General features: G+C 34.6%; 1 protein-coding gene across 1 annotated transcript; it reads right to left on the bottom strand.

Moving 5' to 3' along the window:
- Positions 1–368: 368 nt before the first annotated feature.
- Positions 369–4,138, bottom strand: LOC137739314 (protein CURVATURE THYLAKOID 1C, chloroplastic). The gene is made up of 7 exons (XM_068478867.1): positions 4,001–4,138; positions 3,803–3,934; positions 2,619–2,707; positions 2,096–2,182; positions 788–850; positions 668–705; positions 369–501 (listed from the first exon to the last, which is right to left on the bottom strand). Exons 2-7 carry the CDS (start codon positions 3,909–3,911, stop codon positions 447–449), a joined length of 441 nt encoding a protein of 146 aa, XP_068334968.1. The 5' UTR covers positions 3,912–3,934; positions 4,001–4,138; the 3' UTR covers positions 369–446.
- Between the last annotated feature and the right edge of the window lie 6,701 nt (positions 4,139–10,839).

The raw sequence follows: 10,839 nt of genomic DNA on the forward strand, positions 1-10,839 counted from the left end.
TTTGGCCCGGTTGGTGCATGGTGCGGGCGAGTATGCCCATAGAGTGAGTTGTTGAGATCTGAACGGTGGAGATTTCAGCGTCTTGAGCGATGAGAACAAATGATGTGCCCACTCTCTAGAAGAAATAGACGAACACTACGTTTCATGTAAAAGAATTAAATGTTGATGACGGTAATCAAACGGTTAAATGTTGATGATGATAATCAAACAGTTAAATGTTGATGATGATAGTTTTCCACTCCTTTTTTATTGGATGCTTTCTTTCCCTCTTAAATATGGTATTTTAATAATAGGACTGGAGGAAATGATTTCTCAAAGACGTTGATTTAAGACCAACTTGAGGTTCTTGATTGACTCGGAATAACGAGGCTACTGTAATACATATTAAGTTCCTGCCAATCCCTTCCTCAAACTAAAAACACTCTCAGAACAATTGGAATAACAATTCACTGGCCCAAGATATTGGATATTGATTTGTTCACGATTTGGAAAAACTCTTCCCTGCAAACACAAACACAAGAAAACACAATGAGAAAACTTGACGGAAACAACACATTCTTGCATTCCAACTTAAGATGCAAGAAGAATTCCGTCCCAAAAGCCATGCTCGAGGTAATCTTCATTATTTTCAAAGCAAAATAAAATTGCAGTCATCAGGTTTTCTCACCGGTCAGGCTTGAATAGGAGATATCGATATATAAACCACTGAAACAAGAACATGAACAAGTTAATATACATTTGAGCTCCCATAGCAACCAACTACAACATACATGTATCACGTACTTACCAAAGAGAAAAGTATTCCGACAAATTCTAGCACACTTGGGATAAGCGGCAACTTGTCAATGGCCTAATCACATAAACGGGGAATCAAGGACAATGAGAGGGGTATTAAACCGTTAGAACTCCTACTAAGCTGAAAGCAAGTTCACTGATGAAAATAGTGTATGTGTGTGGCAATTGGCGAAGTTAAAAACTCTACGAATAATACATTAAGATTTAGACAATTGCAATTGCTCTAAATTGCTATGATGATTGTCGTCCTAAAAATCTATCACATATTGGAGAAGTAACACTAGAAACTTTGAATTTGATTTCTCAAGTATACCATCCCAAAGGCATCAGAAAATGGTCTAGTAAATAATTCCATACCCTTTAGTGAGAAGAGATGAATTTAAACTTCACAAAGTTTGAATCTGTATGTCTCGGTTAACAATGTATACCATACACTCTTTACCAAATTACTTAAGAACAAAATTGATCAATTATGTACTTTTTTTAAGAAGCAGAACGGACACATCTTAAAGTTTGATCAAACTATATACTTTGTAAGATTAACTTCTAAATCCTTAACATAATATTAACAATCAAATTCAAGATCTCATCAGAATAAAAGAAGAGGACCTACCACCTTGTTTTAAAAGAAGGGTACGAAATCCTACTTTTAGGTTCTGTTTGGGTAAGGGATTTCGAAGCCCAAAGGAATTGAGGTCAAGTTATCAAGGAATGAATCACAAAATGTAAGATAAGAGGGATTAGAAATGCCCTTCATGGGCATTGCAAAGCCATCCAATACAAGAAGATAAATGTAATCACAATCACCTCTAACAAGTAACATGAAAATCTAGTAAGATTACAAGAGATTTCAAACTCGTCATGAGACATACACAATATACACTGTCTAAATGGGATAGCTTTCTCTATTGCGAAGTACAAGATCATTACATATAAAAACAAAGAAAGAAACAACTAAAATATGATTATAAAAAATGAATAACCTAAAATCACTAAAATTAAGAAAATATTGTGGGAAATAAATGGCAGTGGTAAATTTTTGGATAATGACTCCAATTGCTCTCCATCTAGCCTCAAAGGCTGATAAAACTTTTGTGATATTCTATTTTCTACTCTGGAAATAAAAAAATTTAAGAAGTTTTAAGCTTTGACAGTGTAACTTGGTCCCTACATATGAATGCCACAGAAAGTGCCAGATGTTGATAGTTGGTATTAGTACATACAAGCTCGTATCAACTATTGCAACAACACTTTGCATTCCTTTCAAGAACTGAAAAGAACAGAGAGATAAGAAAATTACTGTAATCAAATTCGTTGATGTCCATAAACCTACTACAGCTGCAAACCCCAAAGCAACAAGAGCTGGCCGATCTTCAGAATTATCCCACTGTTTCAAATCAAAGCGAGAGGAAGAAAATAGTAAGCCTGATATTAAAAAAAAAAAAAAAAAAAGATCAAAATTAACTTGTCAATCTATCGAATGAAGAAGAAAGAAAATATTGCATGCATTTCTTCATTCCATAGAATGACAAATTCTTAGGACCAAAAGTTGGCTAAAAAACAAAATCGTGTGTTATCCATATCACAGCCCATTCTCATAGCTAAGAAAAATGCACGCTTTTTCGAAATTTACTGAAGGGGGAATTCATAAACTTTGCACACAATTGAAAACCATTAGAGGAATCAAAAGAAGAAAGGAAATATTGCCTGCAGATTCAGGCTAGCCAAAGCATAACGTGAAACCCTCTATAGTTCTTTATGTACTGAGCACAAATCATAAATATAAAAATTTGATCATGAAAGCGCAGAGGGGAAGAGCTTACCACATTCTGAACAGATTTCACAATAGATGTTGAAGACTCGGAGCTTTCCCCAGTAGCCTTCACCACAACAGCAACACGATTCTGTCTCTCTGAAAAGTCAGAAAATTACGCACCTAAGTTAGGAGAGAATAGTGCAACCAAGGCATTGAAATGTGCACTCAAATTGCATTTCATATGACACTTCAAACACGTACCCATCAACCTCTAAAACCCTTGATTACTTAGAGAACGTTTGATAACCATTTCGTGTTTTAGTTCTCAATTTTTGTTAAAGTAGATGAAAGGATGAATGAATCAAGAATGGCAAGGGAGTGTAGGAGGAAGGATGTGGAAGAAATGCACATGGATGTGGACGGTTTTGTTCTTCTAAATTTTGGTTTCTTACACATCCTTCCTACTACCCTTCCTTTATCCTTATTTATCCATCCTTTCTTAGTATTTCCTCTTTATTTACAACCAAAGAGTGGAAAATAAAACAAAGAAAAAAAGCGAAATGATGATCAAGTGGGGCCTTACGCCTTCGAGTTTCACGTCTCAACACATGGATGTGGAAGGTTTTGTTTTCTGATGTTGCATTTAGCCTTATCTTATCCGAGTTTCCAATCCTTTTAAAGTTGATGTTCCATCATAAAACTAATTGACTATACGGTGAGTAGCCCAACTACTTATAAGCACGTGTAAGATCCCTCCAATGTGGTTCAAGCCTAACACGTGGACAACACAATAAGGTGACGCTGAGACCGTGTGGTTGTTGGATTTCACACATGGGACAACCTGCTCTAATACCATGACCATAAAACCAATTAGCGAGTAGCCCAACTACTTATAAGCATATGCATGGTCCCTTCTCCCATCAATATGGGATTCATTCTCAACAAAATCATATAGTCAAATACATACCCTAATTCAAAAGATTCTTCAATAAAGCTCAATCCAATTGAAAACGATTATTAAAATAAAACACAACTTTTGACCAAATTGCCAAATTCTCTCAACTAAAGTAGCTGAATTTCAGTTTCATCCTTCACTCAAAACAACCCAACCAAACACTCTGAACGAACAAATTCAATATGCTTAGTCAAATTAAACATACTCTGTTTAATTGCAATTCAAATTTGAAAGAAATAACGAAAGAACAAAAAAACCCAAATAGCAGCTTTAGTATTTATGACCGTGAGGCTCACCTGAAACGGAAGAAACGGGGAGTTTTGGAAGAGCTCTGAAAAGGGTGGTATTTGTATTTCTGCTATGGGCCAACAGTGGTGGAGGCGAGCTTGCAATGATGGAAGCCATGCTATGCTACCTGAACGAACAACCTTCAACAAAATTGTGTCAGAATTTTAGTAAGTAAACAAAGAGAGTTTCTGAGAAATGGGTTTTACTTTTGAAGTCCGAAGTGTATCAGAAGATTAAGAACACACTGAAATAAGAGACCAAAAGAGATTGTTGTGAAGGAGAAAGATAGTGCTCCGGGCACCACTCAATTTTTCGTTTTATTTTCGCTTTTTAAAGTTCAAAACTCTTATTATCAAAAATAGTAATTGGAGCTGTGGTCCCTCTGTGGCTCCCGAGCTAAAGAAATCGTAAGTACTAATTCTTAAACTTGTGTTGGCTACTTTGTTAGAATTTTTTTTCTTTCCAAAATATATTATTTAAAGAGACAAAAAATGACTGAAAATTCTAATAAGGTTAGTTAAAATGATCATTGTTCTACATTGAAACAAGTTTAAGGACTACTATTACTCCAATTTTTTCTTATCAAAACACTCAACCTCCTTTTTTTGAAAAAAAAAAAATAAGTACTTAAAAAAGTTATTACTTAATACTATAGTTTAGTAGTATTCTGAGAAGTTTTAAATTCGATTCTCGTAAAAAACGAATTTAAATCACTTTATTGATAACTCATTATAAAGCTTAGTTACCCTTCACCTTCCTTAGTGTAGATAATAAGGGTTTTTGAACATTAGTCCTTGCAAAAGATTAAAATTTAAAAAAAAAACATGGTGCTAGATTACATATTCAATTTAATCTCTTGAAGTGTACTTTTATCAAAATTTATATTCAATTTTTGTTATTTAATGTGTATTTTTATTTAATCTCTCCACATTTAATTTTAATTTTATTAATATGCACATATTTAGTTATTTAATTATAAATGAACATAAATGAGGAAATATTAAAAGAAATTTGTGATACAAAATATATAAATACATGATTGTTGTGACTTCTCACATCGTCCAGGGGAGTGATCCTTATATGCGGATCACTTCCCGGGCCCGCTTCACCACCATAGCACGATATTGTCCGCTTTGGGCTCTGACGATGCCCCCACGGTTTTGTTTTTGGGAACTCACACGAGAACTTCCCGATGGGTCACCCATCCTGTGAATGCTCTCGTATGCAACTCGCTTAACTTCGGGGTTCCCATGGAACCTGAAGCCAGTGAGCTCCCAAAAGACCTTGTTCTAGATAGAGATAAGAATATACATTTAAGCATCACTCCCCTGGACGATGTGGGATGTTACAATCCACCCCCCTTAGGAGCCCGACATCCTCATCGGCACACGTGACCAGGGTTAGGCTTTGATACCAAATGTCACATCCCAGCTCGAGGCGGATCACTTCCCGCCCCCGCTCCACCACCGTAGCACGATATTGTCTATTTTCGGCTCTGACCACGCCCTCACGGTTTTGTTTTTGGGAATTCACACAAGAACTTCCTGATAGGTCACCCATCCTGGGAATGCTCTCGCGCGCTACTCGCTTAACTTCGGGGTTCCCATGAAACCCGAAGCCAGTGAGCTCCCAAAAGGCCTCGCGCTAGGTAGAGATGAGAATATACATTTAAAGATCACTCCCTTGGGCGACGTGGGATGTCACAATTGTATTGTGCCGAAATATATATAATTGACTTTTTTGTACCTACATGATTGTACTGAAATATATTATAATGAACCTAAATGCATGTACCGAAATGTATTATATTGAATTAATGTACCTAAATATCAATACCAAAATGTATGTACCAAAATATATGTACCGAAATGTACGTACCAAAATTTACGTACCGAAATATACGTACCTAAATGTACGTATCGAAATATATATACTGAAATGTATGTACCGAAATGTATTATATTGAATTAATGTACCTAAATGTCAATACCGAAATGTATGTACCAAAACGTACGTACCGAAATATAGTATATTGAATTAATGTACCTGAAAGTCAATACTCAAATAAGAGGTATTAGGGTTGAATCTCGTGGATGGCGAATTTGATACCAAATTAAGTTGTCCATTGTGTGGCTTAGCCGAACGCTCATATCCTTAGTATAAAATATATCGTTGTACTCAAAAAAAAAAAAAAAAAAAAAAACTCAAATTTGTGTACTAAAATGTATGTACCGAAATGCATGTATATGTTTGTATTGATGAATTAATGTGTCTATATATTTGTATCAATGGATATACCGAAATATTCAAATATATTAATGTACCTAAATGAAGAACATACAAATTTGTTATCACCCTATATATTATAAAAAAAAAATTAGTTTCCTAAATGTAGACATTAAAATATATTATGATAAATGAAATGAAAATTAAATTTAAATGTAATTAATACATTAAAATAGGAATAAAAAGATAAATAAAACATCAAAATATAACTAATAAATGAGATGATTAAATGTACTAGGGACTAAAATTGGATTTTAATCTTACACAAGGTTATAGTCTAAAACTCATCTTTTTTAAGGATTAAAATGAAGTTTTTTATAAATAATATCATTTGTTAAAAAAAATTATTTTAAAATGTTGAAATAAAAACTTTTTGGAAACATTATAGGAGTCAGTAGTTTAATTTTAGAGATAATGCTTAATTTCAACCAAAAAAGCGATAATGTTTAATCAACATAATTTCATCCGGTTATATTGTTATTAATTTCAAAGTAAGATATCTTTAATGATCTAACTCACAAGATGACATTATATAAGCTTCAATGGTACAACATTTGCCCATGTTACTCTAATATAGTTATAATTATTGTTTTTAACCAGTTTTGTAATTGTTAGGTTTACTAAAAAACAAAATAAAAATAAAAAATCTTAACATTTTAGGAGAGTGGGAAGCAAAAGAGGGTCTAAGGCCCATGGTCATATAGAGACCCAAAATATTGGACCGAGGCCCAAAGCATTTGTTCAGGGCGGTAAAGTTCCGGCCACACTGCCATCTGTTGAAATCTCACACCTATCTCTGAAAAAACAATAAAAAAAATATGTAAATATCGTAATTTTACTCCAACTAATATAGTAATCCCACATCAATTAATATCGATGTCTTTTGTGATAATATCATACATCTGACGAAATGCACACCTAATAATTACCAAACAATATCAATATTGTTAGATGTTCGTATATAACTCGTTTCTCTCATAATTCTATATAATATCAAATCTAAAACTCATGTTAAATATCGTAACCCTACTACAAAATCCGACACCTAATAACTCCACTTCAAAATCCTACTCCTGACTGACAATTACTAAATTAAGAACCGGTGGGCCGTCTCTTTCGTAATTCTACACCATCCTCCCCAATTCTACTAACGGACATGTGGAAAGAAAAACCCTAATCTCTCAACAATTTCAAAAACCTTCCATCACCGAAAGCTTAGATCAGTTAAAATTAGTTAAGATAGTTGGAGTTCGAAGTTTTGATTTTGCATTTCCTGCATTTTCTCGGTAACCAAACAGACCCACTTCACAATGTTGTCTGTTTTCCGACGCGATGTGTAAAAACTGGCTTCTCACGTAAAGAGGTAGGCATTTTCTTTAACTACTTTGTTCGCTTCATCAAAGGAGGATAAGTGTTACTTTTTAATTGATTATAATATTAATTTTTGTGAACAATGTCTCCTGCTAGGTAACTGTTCTTCCATGAGGATTGGTCCTATCTTTTCTGGTGGAAGGAAATCGTCAACAATGTCGAATTCGAGGTCAACAACTGCAGGTAAGTCGTTCTTGTATTTCTAGTGATACATTTTTTTGGGAAAATCTAATGGTATTGTAAAGGAGATCTTAAAGTGTCACGCATACGTTCTCAAGAAGCAAATCGCCCTGTTCTGTTGTAATTGCGATGTTGATGTCCTATGGCTGTTGAAATAAAGCATTTCTTTCTAAATAAATAAAATACATCTTTTGAATTTGAAGAACTTAACTTCCACGCAATCGTTTATTAAACTTTATTCTTCTGCAAGTAGGATGGCAGTGTCAAAACTACTTACTCTATTGGTTATTGTATTTACATTTCTCCTTTCTACTTGCTGAATTTGATTCTTCCTTTGATAGACACAGGCATAATAAGTTTGGCATTTTTAAACATCTGTGTTTTGATCTCTTCGTTGCGCTGTTTAAGTAGCTATCCTGATAAAAGCTGAGTTCTGAAATATCAGAGATTCGCTCCGAAGCTTTTCTGGAATTAGTATTAATTTGGAATACTGGTAGATAGAACTTTGAGGGTTATAAAACATGTTTAAAGCACATCACTGCATGTTTCATGCCGTACCACTGGTAGATAGAGCTGTAAGGCTTATGTAAAAACATGGGTTTCATGTGGCAGCACCACTTAGTGCATAGAGTGGGCATTCAACTGGAATCCGGTTCTATAAGTTGGTCCCATTGTACATGGTGAGGCAACACATCATCAGTTACCTAAGGGTATGTTTGGATGAGGGACTTCTAAATCTCTAGGGACTTAGGCTAAGTGACGAATGTTTGGACGAGGGACTTCTAAATTCCAAGGGATTTAGGCAAAGTGATGAAGAAATGGATCACAAAAAGTTAGATAAGAGGGATTAGAAATTCTCCACATGAGAATTGCAAAAGCATGTGAGAGGGATTTGCAAATGATGGGTTGGAATTTAGAATGGATTTGCAAATCTCATGTGGAGAATTTCTAATCTCTCCTATCTAAATTTTTGTGATGCATTTCTTCATCACTTTGTGTAAATCCCTTGGAATTTAGAAGTCCCTCACCTAAACAGTAAAACATTAGATAGATTAGATAGGAGGATTATAAATGCACTACATGATTATCAAAAAGTTATGCAAGATGGATTTATAAATGACTAGTTCCAAGTCGTTATATGCAAATTCCTCCCACATGCCTTTGTAATGTACATGTGGTGCATTGCTAACCCCTCCATCTAACATTATGTGATCCATTCTTTACTGACTTGGCCTCAATCCAAACATGGCCTAAAAGTGATACTCCAGCTAAAGGTCTTTTCTTTTTTAGATAGATGCTTTGCCATGCTAATTTGAGGTACTACTGGACATTATAGGAGTTGGTTGGATAGAGGCCTTTATCTTTTTTCAGTAGACAGCTTGTGACTGTCCTTGTATATATACTTTTATCATATGAATAAAACCCTTATTTTTCTTACCTTAAAAGAAAAAGATAAACCATGTTTCAAGGTTTACGGGGGTTTTAAGTGAGTTAAGTGTTGATTTTGAGACATTACAACTTACAAGTTCTAAGCTTTTTCATATACATTTTGATTCGAGGTAATCTTTTCTATTGTATGAGGACTTTCATTATCAAACGTATCTTCCTTGGCCGAGGATTTAGACTTTTCCTTGAATAAATTTGCCATAGGTCTATATTTGCATTGTTCTTCTAGTTTACTCTGAGTTTTTGTTTCTGCAGATTGTTTCTTCATTGCTTTTAATTTTCTTGAAGAACAATGACCATCGGAGATTGTGAAAATATGGCATACATTGGATCACATTTGAGTTACTTGTAGACTGGTAGTTGATTTCATCCCTTTGTTTTGACTGATATGAACCATCGAACTGTTAGGGGAAAAGGCCAATTTTAAAAAACAATAACCAACCATTCGACAATGATGATTATATTCATTTCAGATCAAATTCTTTGCATCTACTTATAGAGTTGTCTGGATAGTGTGAGGGTTTTGCGTAACATTTAGCCTGCTTGAAATGATTAGTCTGACTATATTAGATTATCTTGAGTTTAGGAAGACCTGGCTAATTGATCCCTCCATTTGTTGGTATTCAGTTAACGTATTCTAGTTCGATGAAACTTGAAAACCAATCTCGAATTATTAAGTCCATATTTGGACTTTACCTTGACGAGATAGAGAAGGGTTTGCTGAAAGAAAGGCATATTTTTCGGATGGGATTGAATGCTAATACTTTAGAATGGTTGGTTGATGGAGGCTTTGTGTAAAATTCGAAACTTTAGTTTTAAATGGAGAAAAATGATAACAAATCCAACGTTGTTGTTTAAGATTCCAATTTGATTTGATTTTTAAGTTTAGTGACAATGGTTTTACATTGCAGGGAGTGACATCGATATGCAATTTAGTGTAGCTTATGTAATTTCTGCCAATCATTTTTGCTCACCTAACGTCCTGTTTGTGCATGCATGAGTCTAAAATTATGTGGTAGTTCAATTAATAGGGGACAATTGTCGTGGTAAGTCTATGTTTTCATTTGAATTGCCTCAATGATATAAATATATGCTTGTGCTTTCATTAATGATTGCATAAATTGTTCAGAGCTAGTGCATATTTCAAAAAAATGTCCGTAGCATTTATTTCATTTCTGTATAATCTATTCATTTTTCTTGGCACTAATTGCTGGTAACATTTTCACCTGACTTCCAAGACCACTATTCCATCTACTCTTCAATATCTAACTGCCTCTCAAGGTTGGATATGAAGTCGGCTTTATGTGCAGATATTATAAGCTTCCGGTTAATTGCAATAATTGAGCGGTAGGTGGTCTTTTTTTACGTGTCATGGGCCTGAGTCTGCCGCCAAGTGGATTGCGTGTCGTGTTAGTTTGCTTGGTGATTGGGAATGTATTACTAAATCTCACTAGGAGTTGTGATTGGCAATCCAAAAAGGTCATCTTGCACTCCTCGAAATGCAGTTTCTACTTTATGTTTCTGTAAGAGAGGAGTGCAGGATGAATCTTTGGAGTGCTAATTAATAACATCTCCCTCATTTTATTACTCATAGGAGATGTTCATTGATGTTCTAAGCAGGTTCTTTCCGATGAACGAAAGACTTGGGAGCCTAGGAATTGTTAGATTAGACCATAGAATTCCATGTGATAGTGAGAGGTAGGTTCTTTCAGCTGTATTTATTTGAGTTTTACTATATTGTATTAACATTTCCCGCGATGGC

The sequence above is a fragment of the Pyrus communis genome, chromosome 7 (assembly GCF_963583255.1).
Source record: "Pyrus communis chromosome 7, drPyrComm1.1, whole genome shotgun sequence".
NCBI lineage: Eukaryota > Viridiplantae > Streptophyta > Magnoliopsida > Rosales > Rosaceae > Pyrus > Pyrus communis.

Coding starts and splice junctions, on each gene's coding strand:
- LOC137739314 (XM_068478867.1), bottom strand. CDS start 3,911: ATGGCTTCCATCATTGCAAGCTCGCCTCCACCACTGTTGGCCCATAGC. Junction 2,183..2,618: donor TGAAATCTGTTCAGAATGTG/GTAAGCTCTTCC, acceptor GATTTGAAACAG/TGGGATAATTCTGAAGATCG. Junction 851..2,095: donor CATCAACGAATTTGATTACA/GTAATTTTCTTA, acceptor TTATGTGATTAG/GCCATTGACAAGTTGCCGCT.